General features: G+C 46.4%; 1 protein-coding gene across 5 annotated transcripts in view; it reads left to right on the top strand.

Annotated features, from left to right (window-relative positions):
- The window catches only part of ANK1 (ankyrin 1), a 133,760-nt gene that overhangs the window by 88,073 nt on the left and 21,553 nt on the right, over positions 1 to 24,134 (top strand). For all 5 annotated transcript variants that reach the window (XM_032229096.1, XM_032229098.1, XM_032229097.1 and 2 more), the window contains 10 exons: positions 6,061 to 6,215; positions 6,581 to 6,792; positions 7,742 to 7,946; positions 9,401 to 9,497; positions 13,469 to 13,697; positions 14,947 to 15,072; positions 15,872 to 15,991; positions 18,273 to 18,357; positions 20,286 to 20,366; positions 22,147 to 22,278. In XM_032229096.1, the coding sequence (XP_032084987.1) occupies positions 6,061 to 6,215; positions 6,581 to 6,792; positions 7,742 to 7,946; positions 9,401 to 9,497; positions 13,469 to 13,697; positions 14,947 to 15,072; positions 15,872 to 15,991; positions 18,273 to 18,357; positions 20,286 to 20,366; positions 22,147 to 22,278 (1,442 nt within the window). The remainder of the gene's footprint in view (positions 1 to 6,060; positions 6,216 to 6,580; positions 6,793 to 7,741; positions 7,947 to 9,400; positions 9,498 to 13,468; positions 13,698 to 14,946; positions 15,073 to 15,871; positions 15,992 to 18,272; positions 18,358 to 20,285; positions 20,367 to 22,146; positions 22,279 to 24,134) is intronic.

Below are 24,134 nucleotides of genomic sequence, written 5' to 3'. Positions count from 1 at the left end.
TACGACTCTTGTTGTGAACTGACTTCTGTATATTGGGCCTTTGACCATCATGATTGGCCTTCCGGCTCTCGCTGCTGCTGCTGATATTTAGATCTACTCTGCCTCCACGCTGTAACCAAAAGAAGAGAACTGGTGAGGGAGGAAACTGCTCGAGGGGACGGAATTGAAGGAGAGTGTGATTGGTGATTACAACATCTTCCCCCTGTCTTTTTCCATCAGAGACAGATACTCTTTCCCCACCCTAGGACTTAACCTGGAAATAACATCAAGGGGATGGCTGGAATTGAACTTAACCATCAGACTTTCTCCACTATGGTTAGCCCCTTGACTCCCCCTGTTACAGCTGCTGCACAGATCCACCTTGTCCCCCATCCTCCCCTCCCTTGGACGATATTGGTCTCCTTAGCGGTGCTCCCATTAAGGTGCTATCCTCCTCAGGAGAGGTGGAAGGCACCTTTGGACTATTACGAACTGCGCAACTTTTTCCTATATTTCTTTTAATCGGTATGTTGAGTGCATGGGATTGTTTGAGATGATATGAATGATCTCACTTTTTATTATTATATAGTTGTATTTGTGTTTTTAACTTTTTTAGTGAGGACTGTCTGTGTGAGAGTTTGGGTATGACTGATTCGGAGGACCTGGCGGGGTATGTGGGGGCCATCGGGGTGGTTGGGGGGGCTATATCCACGGGAGAGGGTCGGAGCATTGCGGTCATAACAGGGAGAGGCAGATATGGCGGGGACTTTAGGGCAGGCCATCATCGGGGAAGGAGGGCTCGCTGTGTTATAGAGATCCCTCCTTCCGGCCCTGGGAGTCCCACTCCAAGGTCAGATGGCGCGGGTGTTCAGGACCCTGGTCTCAGGCTGCTGTCGCTAAATGCCAGGTCTGTTGTTCATAAGGCCCCCCTCATCCGGGACTTGATAACAGATGAGGGCGCAGACCTGGCATGTATTACTGAGACATGGCTGGGCCCTGAGGGAGGAGTCCCCCTCGTTGAGATCTGCCCAGCCGGATTTCAGGTGCTACACCAGCCGAGAGCCCAGGGAAGGGGTGGCGGTGTGGCTATTGTAGTCTGGGAGTCTTTAGTACCTCGTAGGATCCCTGCTCCGGAGCTTGTCGGGTGTGAGTCCCTGCTAGTGAAGCTGGACCTCAAGGGTCAAGTGGGTTTGCTGCTTACGTACCTGCCTCCCAACTACGTTGCAGCAGCCCTCCCCTCGCTCCTCGAGTCAGTAGCCGAGCTAGCGGTTGAGTTCCCTAGACTTATAGTCCTGGGGGACTTTAACTTGCCTTCGCTCGGTGAACACTCTGATGGAACGCAGGAGTTCATGGCTTCCATGACAGCCATGGGCTTGACTCAAGTAATTCGAGGCCCAACTCACTCAGCGGGTCACACGCTTGACCTCGTATTCCTCTCGGAGCAGTGGAGTTACGATCTTGGTCTGAGGGGTAATGAGATCATACCCCTGTCGTGGTCAGACCACTACCTACTGAGGCTAGACTTCCGGAGGCCAAACCCCCACCGTAGGGAGGAGGAACCGACCAGCTGGTTCCGCCCCAAGCGACTGATGGATCCTGTTAGGTTCCAGACGGAGCTTGGGGTTATTCCTGATACCCTCGCCCACAGTTCGGCGGAGACCCTCGTCGCTGCCTGGCACTCGGCAGCTTCGGAGTCTCTAGACCGGATTGCGCCGCTACGGCCCCTCCGGGTCAGCGGCCCCCGGAGGCCTCCTTGGTTCACTGAGGAACTCCGGGAGGTAAAGCGCCGGAGGAGACGCCTAGAGCACTCGTGGAGGTCCGATAGGTCCGAGTCGAAACGGGCACTTTTAACAGCATGCACCAAGGAGTATATTCGGACTTTAAGAACAACAAAAAGAACATACATTGCCTCCTTGGTAGCGTCCGCCGAGTCCCGCCCAGCCGCCCTGTTTAGGATAACCCGCTCCCTCCTAAATAGGAGGGAGACGGGGGACTCCTTACAGGGTAAGGCTGAGGAGTATGTCCAGTTCTTGGCGGACAAAGTTGCCCGGTTTCGAGCGGACCTGGACTCCACCCCAGTAGATCCAGCCGAGACACAAGGAGAAAACTTGGCAAACCATCTCTGGGTTGAGTTTCAGGAAGTTGCCTCTGGGGATGTGGACAAGGCTATGCGAGCTGTGAGTGCCTCCACCTGCATACTGGACCCGTGTCCCTCCTGGCTGGTTGCCAACAGCAGTGAGGTGACACGAGGCTGGATCCAGGCGGTTGTTACCGCTTCTCTTCGGGAGGGGTACTTTCCCACCGCGCTCAAGACAGCGGTGGTAAGACCCCTCCTGAAGAAGCCGTCTCTGGATCCAGCTGTTCTTAATAACTATCGTCCAGTCTCCAACCTCCCCTTTGTAGGGAAGGTTGTTGAGAAGGTGGTGGCTCTCCAGCTTCAGCGTACCTTGGAGGAAGCCAACTATCTTGACCCCTTCCAGTCTGGCTTCAGACCCGGTTACAGCACAGAAACCGCTTTGGTCGCATTGACTGATGATCTCTGGAGAGCTAGGGATGGAGGCCATGCTTCCATCCTAGTTCTCCTGGACCTCTCAGCGGCTTTCGATACCATCGACCATGGTATCCTTCTGCGACGACTGCGGGAGATAGGGGTGGGCGGCACTGTCTTGCAGTGGTTCTCCTCCTATCTCTCGGACAGGTCGCAGTCGGTGTTAGTGGGGGGGCAGAGATCGTCCCTGAGGCCCCTAACCTATGGGGTGCCGCAGGGGTCGGTCCTATCCCCCCTACTATTTAACATTTACATGAAACCGCTGGGCGAGATCATCCGAAGGCACGGGATAAAATACCACCAATATGCGGACGATACACAGTTGTATCTGTCCGCCCCGTGCCAACTCAATGAAGCGGTGGACGTGATGAACCGGGGACTGGAAGCCGTTAAAGACTGGATGAGAGCAAACAAGCTGATACTCAACCCAGACAAGACCGAGTGGCTGTTGTGTTTCCCTCCCAAAAATTTGACCAACATACCATCACTCAGGCTGGGGGGCAAAATTTATACCCCTCAGAAAGGGCCCGCAACTTGGGAGTCCTCCTGGATTCACAGCTAACTTTTGACCACCATCTCTCAGCTGTGACCAGGGGGGCATTTGCCCAGGTTCGCCTGGTGCGCCAGTTGCGGCCCTACCTGAATCGGGAGGCCTTCACAACAGTCACTCGAGCCCTTGTGATCTCTAGGCTGGAATACTGTAATGTGCTCTACATGGGGCTGCCCTTGAAGAGCATCCGAAGACTTCAGCTAGTCCAGAATGCGGCCGCGCGAGTGATCGTGGGCGCACCACGGTTCGCCCACATAACACCGATCCTCCGTGAGCTGCACTGGCTACCTGTTGGTCTCCGGGTGCACTTCAAGGTCTTACTCACCACCTATAAAGCGCTCCATGGTAGTGGATCTGGCTATTTGAGAGACCGCCTTCTGCCAATTACCTCCCTGCGTCCCATCAGATCGCATAGAGTTGGCCTCCTCCGTATCCCATCCGCCAGTCAGTGCCGACTGGCGACTACTCGGAGGAGAGCCTTCTCTGTTGCGGCTCCGACACTATGGAACAATCTCCCCGTGGAGATTCGTACCCTCACCACCGTCCAGGCCTTCCGCACAGCCCTCAAGAACTGGCTAGCCCGTCAGGCCTGGGGATAATCTTATTTTCGCCCCTCCCGAATGCTGAGTGAATGTTGAGTTTTACTGTCTAATTTACTTTGTGCACATCTCTTTTTGGTATTGTCCTACACTCCCCTTCCCTTTTTTGATTGTAAGCCACCCTGAGTCCCCTCAGGGAAAAGGGCGGCCTATAAATAAACAAATCAAATCAAATCAAATTCAAAATCTAGTGGATGCATTTAAGGGTCTGCTTGGTTATGTAACATTACTGGAGGATAGGGTGGAAGAAATTAATCAATCTAATGTGAATTTGAAGAATTAAGTTGATGAGGCTCAAATCAAGTTTGAAAAATCAGAGGCAGAAATTATAATGATACAATACAGAGCGATGGAATTTGCTTTGAGAACAAGAGGCCTGAAAGAAAAAAACCAAGAAAATTTGAAAGAGATTTTTGCAGAAGCTTACTCTCAGTTAATTGGCGAACCAAAGCAGAATATGATTGGCAGATTGATAACATTATAACTGGAGATGTGATTGTGTTGATGTTATGTATTATCATGTATGGTGGATTTGTAAAAAAGTTAAAGCAATTTTTGACAAAAATATGGCGGATTACTCAAAATATTCTTAAAAAAAGGATAAAGTCCCCTCCTCAGCTGTTTTTGCTAGGTATAATTACAGACTGTACAGTTATAGAGGCTAATTTGATTTTGAATTTAATAACGGCAGCAAGATTGCTGGAAGAAGGAAGAACTGCCTATTATTCAAGAATGGATGCCAAAAGTAGTAAATTTAGCAGAGATGGCTGAAATCTCAGCATATTTGAAAGATTATCCAGATGAGAAATACAAGTTGGAATGGAAAAGATGGATTGACTACATTCAAAATAAATATTGGACTAAGAAATTTCAATTAGCTTATGAATGAACAAGGAATGTTATAATTTATCTAAATTTAGCTTAATAGAAGGGGAGTTAAAGTACAAGAGGGAGGCAGAATGTTATAGTTAGTTAGTTTATGTTAGTGTATGATTGTTAAATGTTTATACCCTGTATTTTGCTCTGGGAAGTGGGGGGGGGGGAAGGAGGGTTGGAGGGGGGCAGGGTTGGGATGGTGGGAGGGAGGGAAGGGGAAGGGGAAACATTTGTAAAACTTATTAAAACTTTTCAATAAAAAAATTTTTTTAGCAAGGGATTCTCTGCCCGGTTGCTGGGTGGACGTGGCCTAGTTGGCCTCCTGCACCACGGTGAGGGGGGGCGTTTTTGCCCTCTCCGGGCTCTGGAGGATTTCCTTGAGCCTCCAGGAGGGTGAAAATGGACTCCCCAGGCTCTGGTGGTCCTCTGGAGGTCAGAAACAGGCCCATTTCCAGCCTTCCTTAACTTCCAGTAGGCCCGTTTTCTGCCCTCCTTGAGCCTCCACGCACCCCCTGCACTTACCTGCATCCAAAATGGGCCACATGGGGACTCTAGGAGGGGCAGGGAGGGGCCAACCAGGAGTGGGATTTGGGTGTTCTCCGAACTACACCGAATCTTAGCTAATCCCAAACCCCTGCGAACCCCCCACAGTTCACCCCTGGACATGTGAGACTCATGCGCTGAAGTGTTTCTTGGACGCCAGGGCTGAAGGACATGGCCTTCAGAAGAATGGACTACTTCCATTGACTGACTCTGCTGTCAGCCTGGCTGCCAGGAAATCTGACCCTAGATTTCAATTCTCCCTCAAGCAAAATATGTTTTGGACATGAGCCACTCGTATTGAAAATGGATCGAGTAGAGGTTTTGGTGGGAAACTTATTTCTTGTAAATGACATGATATATAGGTGTCCTGATACCTCAGACTCTGGACAGCCTAGGTCCTGGGAGTCTGCAGAGATTCTCCGTTCTCCAGATAATGGTTGTCCCAAAGGTGCTTTTTCAGGAGGCAACTGGACTTTCTTGTTTTTTCTTTGAAGACATTTCGCTTCTCACCCAAGAAGTTTCTTCAGCTCTGACCGGAGAGTGCGGAATGGAAGGATTTATATTCCTTGTAGACCGCTGGTCATTTGCATCCTTTTAGAGGGTCCTTGAGTCCACTTGGAGGTTTATCGGTGTCCTCAGGGTCACCCGAGTGGTGCAAATGGTTCCTGTAGTCTGTAATTTTTCCCCTCTGGAAATCTCTTCCTACTCCCACATCATTCGAAGGGTATCCAACCCAAATTGTATAGCTAAACTCTGTAGAGATTCTCAGTCCTCCAGGTCATGGTTGTCCCAAAGATGTCAAAGGTTCTTCAGAGCTAAAGAAGCTTCTTGGATGAGAAGTGAAACATCTTCAAAGAAAAAACAAGGAAGTCCTGGAAAAGCACCTTTGGTACTAGGAGAGGCTTTCGGCTGTTGGTAAAGACAATGGCCATCTAATCGACTTCTTACACTCAATTCTCTTGTAGCCCTGTGATTGTGGAAATCCCTCATTTTGCCTCGCATGGCCGTGGTGACCGAGAGTTGGTGGTCCTACGGAGTGAGAATGGGTCTGTATGGAAGGAGCATCGCAGCCACTATGCAGAGAGTTATTTGGACCAGGTCCTCAATGGGATGGATGAAGGTAGGGACAACTACTTGGAGGACATGCATAGGGATTCCAATGAGATTCAAAGGAGGAGCTATGACAAAGTGCTGGGACTGTCAAAACTGCTTGCCTGAAACCCATCCCTGGATTCCTCCTCCCCATCCGTCCATCCATCCATCCATCCATCCATCTATCTACCATCATCTGTATATCTCTGTCTCTCTGTCCCTCCCTCCCTCTCCCCCCTCCTCCTCCTGGAGTTGAAGTCCACTCCTCTTAAAGTTGCCATAAAGTCTCATATTTTGACCCTTTAATTAATTATATACTGTGATAGTTGTTGAAGTCCCACTCAATCTCTTTTGACCTTTGGACTCCAAAACTCCTCACTTACTCTTTTACAGAATTGGAAAGCCTGGAAGAATTGGAGAAGAAAAGGATTTGTCGTATCATCACAACCGACTTCCCCTTGTACTTTGTGGTCATGTCCCGGGTGTGCCAAAACTGTGAGTTGATTGGCCCAGAAGGGGGCTGTCTCCAGAGTTCGTTGGTGCCCATGGTCCAAGCCACCTTCCCCGAAACGGCCGTCACCAAGAAAGTCAAGTTGGCTCTGCAGGTACTGAATAACATTGGGGTTGCTTTCATGAAACCTTTTTGATTCGTTTATTGGATTGATTCATTTTCTGAGTTTGAACAATAGTTTTGAACCCTGCCTTTACCAAATGGGATGGACTTGTAACATTTCCTTCCTTCCTTCCTTCCTTCCTTCCTTCCATCCATCCATCCATCCATCCATCCATCCATCCATCCATCCATCCATCATCTATCATCTATCAATTTCTCTCTCTCTCCCTCCCTCCAACCACCCACCCACTCAACCATCCATCGATCCATCCATCCATCCTTTCTTTCTATATCTCTATCTCTATCTCTATCTCTATCTCTATCTCTATATCTATATCTATATCTATATCTATATCTATATCTATATCCATCCATCCATCCATCCATCCATCCATCCTCTCTCTCTGTCCTATCTCTCTCTCTCTCTCTCTCTCTCTCTCTCTATCTATCTATCATTGTCTGTATCTCTCTGTCTCTCTCCTTCCATCCATCCATCCATCCCTCTCTCTCTTTCTCTCTCCCTACCCACTCACCCATTGATCCATCCATCCTCTCTTTCTCTTTGTCTTCTCCATATCCATCCGTCCATCCATCCATCCATCCATCCATCCATCCATCCATCCATCCTCTCTCTCTTTGTCATATCTATCTGTCTGTCTGTCTGTCTGTCTGTCTGTCTGTCTGTCCGTCCATCCATCCATCCATCCATCCATCCATCCATCCATCCATCCATCATCTACATCTATCAATCTCTCTCTCTCCCTCCCTCCACCCACCCACCCACCCATCCATCGATCTATCCATCCTCTCTTTTTATCATATCTATCTATCTATCTATCTATCTATCTATCTATCTATCTATCTATCTATCTATCTATCTATCATCTATCTATCTATCTGCCTTCTTTGGACCTTCCTGGGTTTTGGTCTTTCTCTTGCAGGCTCAGCCAGTGCCTGATGAACTAGTGACCAAACTCCTGGGCAACCAGGCCACCTTCAGCCCAATTGTGACGGTGGAGCCGCGCCGTAGGAAATTTCACCGACCAATTGGGTTGCGCATTCCCTTGCCCCCATCCTGGAGAGAGAATCCCCGAGACAGCGGGGAAGGCGATACCACCAGCCTGCGCCTCCTCTGCAGCGTTATAGGTGAGCAGGGGATTCTAAGAGACCATGTTGCATCTTGGTTGCCAAGTTGGGGAGGACCTCGGGATTTGGGAGTTGCGCTATGGGGAAGATGGACACCTTCCTGGCCATTGGTCTTCTTGATCCTCTTTTACTTCCAACCCAGGTGTCTCCATTACATTGAGGACACAATCACAGCCCTCTCCTGTAAACATCTTCAGAATAATCTCACATGATTACCGTATTTTTCAGCATATAAGATGCACCGGAATATAAGACGCACCAAGATTTTAAAGAGGCAAATTTTTAAAAAAAGTTTTTGCACTATGCAGACCTTCCAGAAGCAGCCCGTTTTTTGTGAAAATGGGCCTGTTTTTTGCCAAAAAAAAAGGTCATGCATAGCCTTTAAGAGGCTGTAGAGTGCTCCTGGGGGCTGGGGTGGGGGGCAAAAACTAGCCTGCTTTTCACTCATTTTTGGCCTCCCCAGCCCCCAGGAGTACTCTGGAAGCATCCTAAAGGCTATGCATGGCCATTTTTGCAAAGAGGGTGGGTTTTCGGAGGCCAAAAATGCTGTATTCAGTGTATAAGAGGCACCCAGATTTTCACCCTCTTTTTTGAGGTAAAAAGGTACGTCTTATACTCTGAAAAATATGGTATATACCTCTTCAAGATAGACCAAACTAGGAATCCTAAGTCACGCAGGACAATCTTACAAGTCTGAAGGTGTCTCCCACTCCCCTCTTATCTTTGTGAGAACTGGAGAGGTTCTTGGGAGAGATGTGTGACACTTTCTCAAATTATATTTCTGCTCCTGGACTCAAGTTTCTTTTATCTGACTATAGGTAGTCCTCAATTATTAACCACAATTGGGACTGGCAACTCCATTGCTAAAGAATACGGTGGTTAGCCAAGGCATTACATGACCATGATAAATTCACAACTTCCACTGTAGTTGTTAAAGTGAATCATCCCTGGGTGTTAAGCAAGACATATGTGACAGCAATTTGAAATTTTACTGCCAGTTTCTCCATTGACTCTATTTAGAATAGAATAACAGAGTTGGGAGGTACCTTGTAGGTCATCTAGTCCACTCCCCACCCAAGCAGGAGACCCTGCACCATTTTTGAGAGATGTCTAGTCTCTTCTTGAAAGCCTCCAGGGATGAAGCTCCCACAACTTCTATGTTGAATCTCTCCTTGGTCAGTTTCCATCCATTATTCCTTGTCTGGCCTTCAGGTGCTTTCTGGAAAATAGCCTCCACTGTAGTTGTTAAATGAATCACCTCTGGATGTTAAGCAAGACATATGACAGCAATTTGCAATTTTACTGCCAGCTTCTCCATTGATTCTATTTGTCAGAAGGCCACTCTTAGTAATGTCATATAGGGCCACACCGAGCTGAACTTCTGTATCGAATTTCTAGAATCAAACTGTGGATTGAAAGACCCTCAATCAGTTGTCCCCACTTTCTTTTCCCAGGAGGAACTGCACCAGCACAATGGGAGGACATCACCGGGACCACAAAATTAATCTACGCCAATGAATGTGCAAATTTCACCACCAATGTGTCAGCCAGGTGAATTGGAGGGAAGCTTTGGGAGAAGGTGTTGGATGGCACCTCAAAAACACATGCTAGATCTCAAATGGCCACAGGGGATACAACACACAATGCAAGGGATTGGGTGAACCATCCTTTTAGATGTGTTTGGTATAATCCAACATGTTTGGAAGGTATGGGGTAGGGGAAGGAAAAAGCACAAAAGAGGGTGATAAATGTGGTACCACTCTATTATGGTACAAAACTGGTGCCGACTGACAAACCCAACCAAAGCAACTGTCGAGATGGTCCAATCTCTTTATACAAAACTTTATTGAGTACATCATTTCTGCATGTTTGAAGGCAAAACCAGATCTAGAGCTTTCCCGTGCTAACTCCTACAGTTAAAGCTCAAATGCTACTGTCACCCAATTACCTCAGGTCACCTTGTCCAATTTAGTTTCTGGATATTGTTGTGAGAAAGTCTTTTTTGGGGGGAGCTTCTGTGAAAACCTGCTGAAATGTCCTTGGTTCTCATGCTGACATCTTGATGTCTGTGTTGTGGTTTGTCAGATGAGTCGGATGATATGGAGAGGGTGCCTGAGTTACCATCTGGATCTGCAGAGGACTCTGAGGAGCAGGAGGACTCAGAGCCAGATGCAGGGCAGGGTCCATCTAGTCACTCAGGCAGAGAGAAAGCTGTTTTGGGGGCCTGAGCTGAGCAATGGGGAGGAACACTGGGGTCTGTCCCAGATGCACATATGCACAGAGAATGGTGGAGAGGAGAACAACATAGGACTGAGGACCAGCTATCAAGGATAAGAAGGAGACGTTAACAAGCCCCTCCCTGGCTGGGATATAAGGAGGAGGGGTGTGGGAGGTGCGGTTGTTGGAGACAATCATTCACGTTCCAGGAGTGTTCCTGTCAGGCATGCCTCAGGAGCCCTAAGATGAGAATTGCCAACCCATTCAACCTGGGAAGGGGGAAAATGTTTCCAGGAGAACAAATACTGAATTGCGACCCCTATGTTTTCTGGAGTCCAAGATTTTTACAATGGGGAACGGACCTATGTACTTCGGCCCCAACTTCTTCAACTTTTGGGTGGTTTGCAGAAACTTGGTGGACATAAACACTCTATCCCCAACTTGGTACTCTTTCGGCTTAACCCTTCTTTTATCTGCTTGTCATTTGTGAGCCTGGTGCACCACATCTAACGCTTTGCAGGTCATGGGCCCAAACTGCCGAAGTTGATCACTCCATTCAGACAAGGACAAAATTGGCGGTTTCTCCTGATGAAATTCACATTTAGACAATTTTGCATTAAGTTCAGCAGCTCGGAGTTTCTTGAGGACTGAGCAAACCAAAGTCACGTGTTCCTCACGTGTTTCCATGTAGATAAGGATGTTGTCAAAATAGACTAACACACCCTTGTACAGGTGCTCATGTAAAACTTCATTTATTAATTGCATGAAAACTGCTGGCGCCCCCTGCAGACCAAATGGGAGTACCCTGAACTGGAAGCATCCCAAAGGGCAGTTGAAAGCAGTTTCCCACTCACCCCTTCTTTGATTCTGACTCTGTAATAGGCCTCCCTTAGGTCCAACTTGGTAAAAATCTTCCCCTTCCCCAAGTGGGCTAACATATCCTTCATGAGTGGCAGGGGGTATACATTTTCCACGCAAATTCCATTAAGGTTTTTGTAATTCACACATAAACAAAAGGCGCCATCTTTCTTTTCTCTGAACAATACAGGTGTGGCCACTCGTGGCCTAGCTGGTTGTATGAAACCTCTTTTTAAGTTTTTGTCAATGAATTTTTGTAATTCCTCCATTTCATGTGGGGTCATCGAGTATAACTGGGGCTTAGGGAGTTTCTCCCCTAGGATGATTTTAATGCTGCAATCAGTGGTGCAGTGGGAGGGTAGTTTGCTGGAGGCCTTTTCACTGAAAACCTCCTTGAGATCCCAATGTTCTTTGGGGATTTTCTCTTTCCCTTTAGGGCTAACATCCAGGCAGCCGCTTTGCCTCCCAGAGCCATAGTAACACTTCTTATTTTGGCAACTTCCAATGAGAAACTTCTCCATACTCTTGCATGTAATCCCAAACTTGCAGTACCCCCCCCCCACAGTTCTTTGGGATCTTCTCTGTAGTTCACTCCAAGTGGAGGAATCTGAGGCATTTGGTGCCTTTGGAGGTTTCCTCCCCTCCTTGGGGGAGCTTGAACTGCTGTGGCTGGGGCCCCTCCCTCTTGTCCAGCTCCAGGAGCTGTTCCCAGGTACGTTTCAGGGCTAACCAGGTCTTCTGCTCCCCCCCCCCCGCCTGCTCGGCTAATCCACTCTCCCTTTTAGTGAGACTTACACGGACGCTCCATCATTTCCAAGCCTCCTGAAGAAGGTGTAAAGCATGGGTCATCATGAGATCCTCTCTTTCTGCTGCCTGGTTTTCGGCTGGTTGTGACCCTTGCCATCGTCTTCTCCTGCTGGTTGCAGGGTTTGACATTTGGGTGCTCCCCCCCACAGAAGCTTTTAACTCCAGGATGGGTGCAAAGTGAGATCTTGCTTAATGTCAGGCATGTCTCCTTCAATATCCAAGAAAGAAAAACCCCAATTCCATGTTAAATGAGATAAACTACTTTTACTAGATATGAAGTGAAAGCAGTTAAAAGGAAAGCAAGATCTGAGCCAGAAACGCAGGGACATATACATATCAAATGTTTACCCCCTCCAATTCCCCAACCCAGTGTCCAATCTGCAACTCACTAAGGTGTCATGTGGGGTGCATCTTCAAACAGCCTCATCAAGTTGGTATGTGAGACGGTTGACCTCCAAACATTAGCCACCAGTATGCACAGAACATGGTGAGAACAAGACTCCTCCATACAATATTATTCCCTTCCCTAATACCATGCCCCCCCACGGTTCCTATGGCAGCCGATAGTAAGCAAGCATAGCAAAGCAGCTGTAAGCAAGTAACCAAAACAGGCTGACAGTTCCCTCCAGCGGATTCCTTGGCCAGGATTTCTTGCTAGTACCTGTTCTGACCCCACCTTAGCAGAAACAAGAAACAGACTCAAAAAAACCCTCTTTATTTACCTCTTGTGAAATAATTGCATTCACCCACCAAAAGTCCAGGCAAGAGTCTTGCAAGGAGTAAACTGCAGTACAGATCTTATCAGTCCTTTGTGATAATTGCAAGGCTTTTAACTCCCAGCCGAAAGGCTGCAAATTAAGTTCTGGCAAACAGTCTTTGTGGCACAAAACACCATGCGCAAAATCTTCAGAAATATGAACTGTTGTCTCCTACGACAACCACACCCCTTTCCTTCTATTTATTTCTCTGCCAGGGAGGGGCAATTCAGTGTCAATGTTTGTTTTGCTTCCTGAGTCGACTCCTTGTCCTCCATTGCTCAACTTTTCTAACTACTCTGCGCATATGTGCATCTGGAACAGACCCCAGCTGTTCTTCCTCCTCACTTATCTCAGCCTCAAAAGGCAGCTTCCTCTCTGGTGGCTGGGGAATGTTGGATGGCCCTGGCTCTACCTCTGCGTGTGATGCAGAGCACTCATCAGAGACTTCCCCAGACTCCAAAACTGGCCCAAGTTCCTCCCCAACCTCCTTATTGTCTGAATCTGCTGCCATCTCCCCAGGCTGCTGGTGGACCACAACAATCAGTTAATGCCATGTATTCTTGCCTTTCTAACTAAAATGTCATTTCTCCTCACAAGTAGGCTGTTGAGTGGTGGTCGTGAAGGCTGTTCAGAACAGTCTGGGCCATTTTTTCATCCCCTTCCCTCCCCCATAGTTCATAGGCAAAGTGAGATGCAACAATGGTTGCGACAGCAAAAATCTTTTCAAGCTTGACACAAGGTAGTGTTGCCATTGAACCAAGTTTGACTCCATAGAAATGTCTGTGTTGTTTTCTTGGCAACTGAACAGTGGTGGTCTGTTCACCCTTGGCATATTCGGGTGGTCTCCCAGCCTAGTACAGTCTTATCTTTTCTGCTACGTAGGTTCTGGCTTGCAGACTGCCCGCGCACAGCTGAAGCTGTCCATTTTGCCACCCTGTTATACAAGGAGCTGGCAGCTGTGCCCTACATGGCTAAGTTTGTTGTATTTGCCAAGATGAATGATGGGAGGGAAGGACGCTTGCGCTGCTACTGTATGACCGATGATAAAGTGGACAAAACGTTGGAGCAACATGAAAACTTCACGGAAGTGGCACGAAGCCGAGACATTGAGGTAAGTCCTCGGGGTAGGAGATGACAGGGTAATTGACCCCTGAGGGTGAGGTCAAATGTTTCATCAGTTTAGAGTTGCTCTGGTCCCATAAGAGACCTAAATTTGGAATCCCGTGAATTCCATTGACTCTTATCTAGCACCAATTTTCCATGACGGTTAGTAGTTCAGATTCCTGTGTCCTGGGAGCATGAAATTAACTCGTAGTACTTTTGAACCTTATCTTGGCTCCTGATTTCTTGTGCCTGACACTGGGATACTTATTGGTTGCCAGTCACTCCAAGGTTTAATGCCCCCTCCCCCTGCCTCCCATCTTGGTTGCTTTCCAATTTTTTTTTCATTGTAAAAGAATTACAATTAGAATTTTCTGTAATATTTATTTATTTTAATAAATAAATAATAAATATTTGTTTATTTTTATTTGGTATATATTTATTTTAATGATGTGAATGTATGTGTGTGTATGTGTGTATATGTGCGTGTGTGTATGTATGTATGTGTGTGTGTGTGTATATATATATATATATATATATATATATATATATATATATATATGTATGTGTATGTGTATGTGTATGTGTATGTGTATGTGTATGTGTATGTGTATGTGTATGTGTATACACACACACACACATCATTAAAGATGTATCTGCCTTGATACACTATTAATCTATTTGGCCATTGTGCGCGTGATAAGCCCATCTACCCACTTCCCACCTGTAATTAGCTTTGTTGTTTTTACATCAGGCAATGGCCAGATTGATTAATAAGTATATAAAGGCAGATATCTCTTTAATGGCTAATGAAAGCCAAGTGAGCAGTGTATTTTAAGTTCTGGAGATCGCAATGTCTGTTTCTTCTTTTATAACTATACCTGGAACTTATATTTTTAGAATAATTCGCAACACACACACACACACACACACACACACACACACACACACGGCACAGCTAGGCAAGCAATCAATCTCCAATTCTACACGGAGAACTACTATGAAGATAATACACTAGAAGAGAGACGGGTGCTCTCATATGACCTCTCTTATATAGACAGCTTCTTAAAGCAGCAGTACCTCTGCTGACTCAGCCTCATTTTATCATCTTTGTAGCCTTACATTGGTTGGTCAGCTTTAAATCATCATTACCCTGACAGATTTGACTTTGACTTGATTTGATCTTGGTGCCACCCAACTCCAAACTAATTCTGGGTGGCCGGTGATCGCCTGGAGAATCTTACTGTGGTCTTTCGCAGGTGGCTGAAGGCATGCCACTCCACATGGAGCTTTCTGGGAACCTGCTGCCAATCAAGAAGGCTGCCCAGCAACGGAACTTCTTGTTCCAGTCATTCCATGAGAACCGTCTTATCATCCCAGTTAAGGTAATCGTTAAACGTTTTGGGTTGTCTAGGGTTGTACTGGCTGGGTCTCTTCCCAGGGTAAGGATGCCAACAGAGTCTATAACTAACCCATTGAGGTTTTTCAAACCTCAGCCTCTGTAGAAGGGAGTGTTGTCTTGCCTTGGTTGGACGTCCACCAAGAAGTTACTTATTGTAAGCAGACATTTCAGAAAGAAAAGCTAAGCTTGAGTCACTTCAGAATAACAGAATAACACAGGGTTGTCAAATTTAAGGCCTGTGGGCCGAATCTGGCCCACGGGTACTTAGATATGGCCCTTAGGGCCACCCTGAAAAAAGCAAAGGACCAACCTGTCTTCCAAGAAGCTCATCCAAGCTCTTCTTGGTTGAGAAGTGAAACGCCTTCATAGAAAAACCAGAAAGTCAAGTTGCCTCTTGAAAAAGTACCTTTGGAACAACCAGAAGCAATAGCAATTAGACTTACATACTGCTTTCCAGCCCTCTCGAAGTGGTTTACACAATCCACCTCTTGCCCCCAACAATCTGGGTCCTCATTTTACCCACCTCGGAAGGAGGGAAGGCTGAGTCGACCTTGAGCCTGGTGGGATTCAAACTGCCAAATTGCAGGCAGCCGGCAAGCAGCAGAAGTAGCCTGCAGTCCCACACTCTTAACCACTGCGCCACCGCGGCTGATAAAGGAAAGTAAAATGAGAAAGATGGGGCTGATAGTAAGTCAAAGGAGGATTGTGGAAGACAGTTGATATTTTGATCTGCTTCTTGAATCATGTAATTAATTGGTTCCCTCTGGTCTTCTGAAATGTAGGTGAGGGACAGTAGCCGGGAAGCCAGTGGTTCTTTGTCCTTCCTACGCAAGCCAATGAAGTATGAAGAGCTTCAGCATGTGCTGTGCCATCTGAATGTCACAATGCCACCCTGTTCCAAGGTGAGTATGTCCCCCTTCCCATATCTTATCCTCCCCATATGCCATTGCTTTGAGTCTATCCTGCTCTTTTTGGCTTGCTGCAGAGCAGGTTTAGGAATAGCCTCAGGGTTCAATCCAGTGGTGGGATTCAAAATGTTTACTACTGGTTCTGTGGGTATGGCTTGGTGGGCGTGGCAGCGGAAGGATACCGCAAAATCTCCATTCCCTCCCCACTCCAGGGGAAGGATACTGCAAAATCCCCATTCCCTCCCCACTCCAGGGGAAGGATACTGCAAAATTTCCATTCCCTTCCTATTCCAGGGGAAGGATAGTGCAAAATCTCCATTCCTTCCGCACTGCAGGGGAAGGATACTGCAAAATCCCCATTACCTCCTGATCAGCTGGGACTCGGGAGGCAGAGAATAGATGGTGGTGGGGCCAGCCAGAGGTGGCCCCATCTCCGAACTACTCAATTTCTGCCACCGGTTTGCCAGAAGTGGTAAGAACCTGCTGAATACCACTTCTGGTTCAATCCCCTTGCAAGTAGGCAGTAACCTGTAACACACCCAAGCGGTGTAAATCTTTAATTGTCAGATTCTGATGAAAGATGAACAATTGTGCATCTGTCCCTCCTTCCATTGCCTAGCTCCCTTGAAAACATGGAAAGAAGCATGATTTTGAGGCGGGCGGAAGTGATGTGATGGAGTATGTACCTGGAGAAAGAATGGCTAGTCTCCCAGGGAAGAGGGAGCACATTCCAGAAATACCCCTAAATTAAGAGACCTTTTCTATTTTTAGAATATTATAAGAGTTGGAAGGGACCTTGGATGTCTTCTAGTCTAACCCCCTGCTCAGGCAGGAAGCCCTATATCATTGCAGACAAATGATTTCCCAATCTCTTCTTAAAACTTCCAGTGATGGAGCATTTACAACTTCTGGAGCCAAGTTGTTCCACTTATTAATTGTCCTCACTGTCAGTAAATTTCTCCTTAGTTCTAAATTGCTTCTCTCCTTGATGAGTTTCCACCCATTGTTTTTTGTCTGACCTTCAGGTGCTTTGAGAATAGCTTGACTCCCTCTTCTTTATGGCAGTCCCTGAGATAGTGGAAGACTGCTATCAGTGTTAATTTGTGACAGTTAATTTGAGACAGTCCCAAGGTAGGGGTGGGGGAAAGAAGTAAGAGGTAGCCACACCCCATATTCTCCCAGTGTTTATTAGTACTGATGGAAGGGAATATTTATAGTTCAGGGTTGAATTGTGGGGTCCTTAGTGCTCTCACAGCTTGGGGTTTTTCTTGTAGATATTTCATTACCAAACTAGATAACATTTTCATTATCAGAGCATGGAACAAGGAAGGAAAAGGAATGCTATGGATATCTCCTAAATCAGGGGTGGGGAACTCGTGGCTCTGGAGCCACATGTGGCTCTTTCATCCCTCTGCTGAGGTTCCCTGTCACTCAAATTAGAATTGAGAATATACAGAATTCTTTTCTTGGCCAAGTGTGATTGGATACACAAGGAATTTGTCTTGTCCGTCCAATCCCACTTGGCCAATAAAAGAATTATATATATTCTCTAGTCATAACTGCCAATGTGCAACACCTGCCGGCACATGATTAATTGAGCTTTTCGACCCCCGAAAGGCCAATGTAAATGGATAAATCCAAGAAAAGAAAAGTTTCAGAAGAAACTGGTGTACTAGTATGCTTAATATGTGGTGAGAAATTGGCAAATAACAAAAAATCAAATGTGTTGCAAGACATTTCAGAATAAGCTTTTGCTGAAAAATATTCTGATGGAGATGAGACCCAAAAAAACCATTTCGAATATCAAATGGATTTTGTGGCTCCCTGTGTTTTCTTTTCTGTGGTAAACAAGTCCAAATGGCTCTTTGAGGGTTTAAGGTAGCAATATAGCAATAGCAGTAGACTTATATACCGCTTCATAGGCCTTTCAGGCCTCTCTAAGCGGTTTACAGAGAGTCAGCATATTGCCCCCAACAATCTGGGTCCTCATTTTACCCACCTCGGAAGGATGGAAGGCTGAGTCAACCCTGAGCCGGTGAGATTTGAACCGCTGACCTGCTGATCTAGCAGTAGCCTGCAGTGCTGCATTTAACCACTGCGCCACCTTGGCTCTGAGGTTGCTCATCCCTGTCCTAAATCAATGTGCTCAGGCCCTTGAGATGTCCCAGGATGGTGGCAGAAATGGGACAGTCTTTCGTTTTTGAGTATTTGTTGGGTGGGTGTTCCTCTCTACTTTGATACTTTACAATCTCAAAACCTTTTCTTGTTTTCCCAGACTTTGGGCAGTGAAGAGCGAAGGAGAACATTGACACCACTTGCCCTGAGAGAGAGATACAGCCTGCTCAGTGACGGCACTCTGGGTAAGGGGACAAGATCCCAGCAATGCAAGTTGGGCAGAGCCTAGAACTTGATTCTTCTTTTGATGGACTCTTAGCATTTAACTGGAACCAATGGTGTTATCAGTTTGTGGGTTTTTAAGCTGGAAAGCTTAGCCCAAGGCATGATGTGTCAACCCTGAAGCTGACCCGACCGAGGGCATTTTGAGGCTTTAATGTTGTCACACCGGAGCAGAGGAATAGGGAGGAGGGAATAGAGATAGCTGGAGGTTTGTAGCCAAAACAAAATACTTTCTCCTGGAAACCAAGGACATTCCCACAGGTGGCGTGAGAGAGGAAGAGTAAAATTGCCAGGCAACTGGACGACACTTTGATTGGACCATGTGACAGATTGTTGGGGGAAGGGAAAAACTTTTACTTTTAATTAGGTGAAAACCACAGGAACATTTAAAGTCAGTTTTCACCAGTCCTTCCTTCCTTCCTTCCTTCCTTCCTTCCTTCCTTCCTTCCTTCCTTCCTTCCTTCCTTCCTTCCTTCCTTCCTTCCTTCCTTCCTTCCTTCCTCCTCCTCCTCCTCCTCCTCCTCCTCCTCCTCCTCCTCCTCCTTCTTCTTGTGTGTGTTCCAGGATAACTCTGGAATGCCTTGATCAATTTCAACCAAACTTGGTACACAGTTTCTCTGGAAACAAATACTGCGGGGGTAAGATGCCCCTAACCTCAGGGTGTGTGTTCTATTAAGATGCAGCCTTAAAATGATTTCTACTGTACTGCTATAAAATGGCTTCTACTGTGCAGTGCAGTGGAATTGCCATGGAAACGGCTTCACAGTACTCTACAAGGGGCCTCCCTCTGATAAGGGGGAAAATCCAACATTAGAAATTACATTTGGTCTGGACAATTCCCCCTTATAAATAAATTCCTGGGTTATAGGCTAGTCTCCAATAAAATTGTTCTTTGAAGAATTTACTCAGAGTTCTGTTTGCTACGGGGGTATTACTTGGAACCCTGAAAACTATGCTAGAATTGTTTCCTTGTTTTTTGGTCATAGGCCAGCACAAAATTAGTAACAGTCACTCTAAAGTAGAAGTAAACATATTATATGTTTAAGCACCCCAAATCCATCAGGCGCTTCCCCATTGGTCCACTGGAGGGTGAACATCATGGCTGGCTTTCCAGAGGAAGCTGTAAAGGAATTGACATCACAAACAATTGCCACTCTAGGACACCACACTTCGCTTTCCTTAATGGCCAGGTGTTCCAGAGTTATGCTGGAACATACATACATACATAACATACATACATAACATACATAGTCATTCATAGATATATACATACATACACACATACATACACATACACACACAGAGAGACACATTTATTTATTTATTTATTTATTTATTTATTTCATGTCTTTTCCCGTGTAAGGTTGAGAATATGTTGGCGACGTTTTGATGAGGTCCCACTCGACATCTTCAGGCTGGTGCACCAGCCTGAAGATGGCGAGTGGGACCTCGTCGAAATGTCGCCAACATACTCTCAACCTTACATGGGAAAAGACCCGAATACGCCAAGACCTGCATACCTGTACCTGTGAAAATCTGCGAAAACAAATTCAGGAGAAACCTATAAATTTATAGTCAGCTTTACAATCAATATTCAAAATATCATAGACAATTAAGGATGTACTTATTCCTAAACACTCTGAGAATGTAAAGCTAAGCTAATTTACATTGAATTTAATAGTTACTGAAGTGTGCTGTGATATGTTGGGGTTATGTTACTTATGATTCTATCAAGAGGAAACTGAAGAAGCTTCTTGGATGAACCAATCCTAACCCTAACCACCCACCTCCCAAGAAAACCCAGTTGCCTTTTCAGTGGCATCTTTGGGATACCTCCAGCAATACCTGAAGAGGAAGATTGTTGAGTTTGACTTTGTTCCTCTCCTTCCAGGATCCCTTAACAGCACAGAGAAAGACAAGACCAACATGAAGTTGGCAGTCATTGCAGAACACTTGGGTCTCAGTTGGGCTGGTAAGTATCAATGAACTGGGGGCAAGGAGGGGAACCAACCCATGTGAAATGGCAGATTTGGAGCCCAGGTTAAGAGATAAAATGTTGGCAAACCTGACCACCTCACCCTCAGACTGAATTGGCTATTGAGGGTCGCACCTTGGAGGAAGAATAGCAATAGCCCATAGACTTATATACCACTTCACAGTGTTTTCCAGTCCTCTCTAAGTGGTTTGCAGAGTCAGCCTTTCGCCCCCAACAACCTGGGATGGATGGATGTGTGGATGGAAGGAAGGAAGAAGAAAAGGAATAGCAATAGCACTTAAACTTATATACCACTTCACAGTGCTTTCCAGTCCTCTCGAAGTGGTTTGCAAAGTCAGCCTCTCGCCCCCAACAACCTGGGATGAATGGATGGATGGATGGATTTGTGGATGGATGGAAGGAAGGAAGGAAGGAAGGAAGGAAGGAAGGAAGGAAGGAAGAAGAAAAGAAATAGCAATAGCATGTAGATTTATATACTGCTTCACCGTGCTTTCCAGTCCTCTCTAAGCGGTTTAGAGTCAGCCTATTGCCCCCCAACAATCTGGGTCCTCATTTTACTGACTTAGTAAGGATACAAGGCTGAGTCAATCTTGAGCCTGGTGAGAGTCAAACTGCCGGCAGCCGGCAGTCAGCTGAAGTAGCCTGCAGTACTGCATTCTAACCACTGTTCCACTGTGACTCAGAACATTGTGGTTCTGAGATTGGAGGTAGCATGTTAACTCCCTGGGCTTGATTTCTGTGTCTTCTTAGTCCCCTGGGAAATCTGGATGTGCGATCTCAGGTTCCATAATCCACACATTACATCGGAAGTGAACACTCTGTAGTCCTAAAGCTTCTTGAGACCTTCCTTGGGTCTCTTTGTTGGCCGACTATCAACTAGGCTAGGAATCAGGTCAATGGAACAATGCCATTTTTCCTCTTTACATCAAAAATGTTCAGCCTGGTTGGACATGGGCTATCTGAATGGAGGTTGGGAGCTGTGAAGACCAGTTGTCCCGAAGGTGCAACTGGACTTCCTGGTTTTTCTTTGAAGACGTTTCACTTCTTGTCCAAGAAGCTTCTTCAACTCTCACTGGATGGTGAGGACTGGAAGGATGTATACTCTTTGTAGACAGCTGATTATTTGCATTCTTCCTTCTGGCCTGGGCCAAAGAGGCCATCTACGTCAAAATTGAACAACAACCCCTCCCCCCTCAAAAGAGGAGGAAGGATACAACATCATCTATCTCCAGTCTGTGACACAGTCCCTTCAACCGTTCCAAGAAGGCTCCACACGCATTTGCACCACTCAGGTGACCCTGAGGACACAGATAAACCTCCAAGTGACCTCAATGACTCGCTAAAAGGATGCAAATGACCAACTCTATCTGCAAGGTATATAAATCTACAAAAAATATAAATTTCCAGAGGACACTAACATTGCAGACTACAGGAACCATTTGCACCACTCTGACCCTGAGGACACAGATAAACCTCCAAGTGGCCTCAAGGACTCTCTAGAAGGATGCAAATGACCAGCTGTCTGCAAGGATTATAAACCATTTGTCATCATCCAGTCAGAGCTGAAGAAGCTTCTTGGATGAGAAGCAAAACATCTTCAAAAGAAAAACCAGAAAGTCCAGTTGCCTCTTGAAAAAAAGAACTTTTGGGACAACCATGACCTGGAAGGCTGAGAACTTCCATAGACACTTAGCTATGAAGTCTAGTTGCATTCCATTCCATCCCTGCTGATTGGACTGGCTCGTATTCCCTGCAGAACTGGCTCGGGAACTTCAATTCGGAGTGGATGATATCAACAGAATCCGGGTTGAGAATCCCAACTCCCTCCTGGAGCAGAGCTTGACTCTCTTGAACCTTTGGACCAGCCGTGGTGGCCAGAGTGCCAACAGTGAGTATTAATGAGAGGGTCGGAAAGGAAGGCTTCCTCTTTTGCATATATCGGAGAGATACTTTAGATCAGTGTTTCTCAACCTTGGTGACTTGAAGTCCTGTGGAGAAACATTGCTTTAGATGTTCTCCATCTTAGCTCATGTCATCCCAAAAATATCTTTGATTTAGATCACTGATGGTGAACATTTTTGGAACCAAGTGCCCAAACCAGAATGCATGTGCATGTGTGCATGGGCGCACATGCCAGAGCACCAGAGACTCAAAGGCCGGCTGACCGTTTTTAAAGTCCATTTTCTGGTGCTCCAGTACCCATGAAGAGCAGCTGGTGACGGGGTGTGTGCCCACAGAGAGGGCTCTGCGTGCCAACTCTGGCACGCGTGCCATAGGTTCGCCATCAAGGGGGTTAGATCCTATGCAACAATGGAAGGACGCATTGAGTCCCATGCCATTGGCACTTTCATATCAAATTAATGCAACTTTAGAGGAGGAGTGTGTTGGCTCACATGGTTAGGATGCAGGGTTGACAATCAGCAAGTCCATGCTTGAGATCCGAGTGCTGCTGTGTGACAGGGCGAGTACCTGTCATTTACTGCAGCTGACTTAGCAGTTTGAAAGCGAGTAATCGTGAGTAGGTAAACGTTATGGTCTGCCAGGGGCCTGCAGAGTTGGCAGCAGAGTTAGACAGTGAGGAGGTTGGGGAGGAACATGGGCCAGTCTTTGAGTCTGGGGAAGACTTGGACGAGGCCTTTGCATCGGAGGTAGAGAGGGGGCTGGGGCCATCTGGGAGTTACGTACTGCCTCCGGAGTCTCCAGAGTCAGACATCAGCGAGGCAGAGGAACAGGGGGAGCCTGTTCCCATTGTGCTCATGCGCAGAGCTGCCAGAAGGCAAGAACAGTTAAGACAAAAGGGACGACATGGGAATAAGGCTTGGAGGCGATTAGCCCCTCCCAAAAGACATAAAGGAGGAGCAAAGGAATGTGAGCCTTTGCAGGAAGCAACTTTGTTCGTTCTAGTTGGTTTAAATTCTGAAGCTCCGTTTTGACTCTTTACTCTATGCGTCTTTGCAAGCTAATTACCAATTAGGTCTTTGGCAGCATTTCAAGGGAGATAAAGGTGGGTGCTTATCAGCCTTATCCTGAAAGACTTTGGCAGACTTCTGTCAGACTTTTTACAAACTCATTACAGGCTGTGAATGAACATAATTCACAGCCGTTGAAATAAAAGAGGGTTTTTGGGACTAAGTGTGTGCTTTTTATTGTCTCAGGAAGCCTAGGTCAGAACAGGAGATGGGTACCACTTCAGTCTGCACATTAATTGGGCCATGAAAAGAGCCCCCCCCCCCCCAATCAGGTGTCCCTGGACAATGGTGATGTCACCGGCTACGCCTTTCAACCTGGCAGCACCTCAGTGTTTCCAACATGAATGCAAGCAAATTCAGCTTAGGATGCCATTTTGGATATCCCTCAGTGATGGGAATTGAGTTAAGAATGCAGAGTTGACCTCTGACCATTTTTCGCATTTATGATCGTTGCTGCACCCCCATGGTGACATGATTTACATTTGGATGCTTGACATCCTAACTCACATTTATGACAATTGCAGTGTCCCTAAGCCACGTGACCCAGTGGTGGCTTCTGGACCAAGATTCCAGATTCACTTAACAACCCTATTACTAATTTAACAGCTGCAATGATTCACTTAACAAACATGGCAAGACAAGTCATAAAATGGGGCAAAACTCTCTTAACAAATTTCTGTCTTAGCAATATAAATTTTGGGCTCAATTATGGTCATAAGTTGAGGACTATCTGTATATGGGTTGACACAAAAGAAGATCACCATTCCTTTCACAT

Source organism: Thamnophis elegans, chromosome 13 (genome assembly GCF_009769535.1).
Source record: "Thamnophis elegans isolate rThaEle1 chromosome 13, rThaEle1.pri, whole genome shotgun sequence".
Lineage (NCBI taxonomy): Eukaryota > Metazoa > Chordata > Lepidosauria > Squamata > Colubridae > Thamnophis > Thamnophis elegans.
Note: the sequence above shows the minus strand (reverse complement) of the source record. Positions and strands in the feature narration are given on the sequence as shown.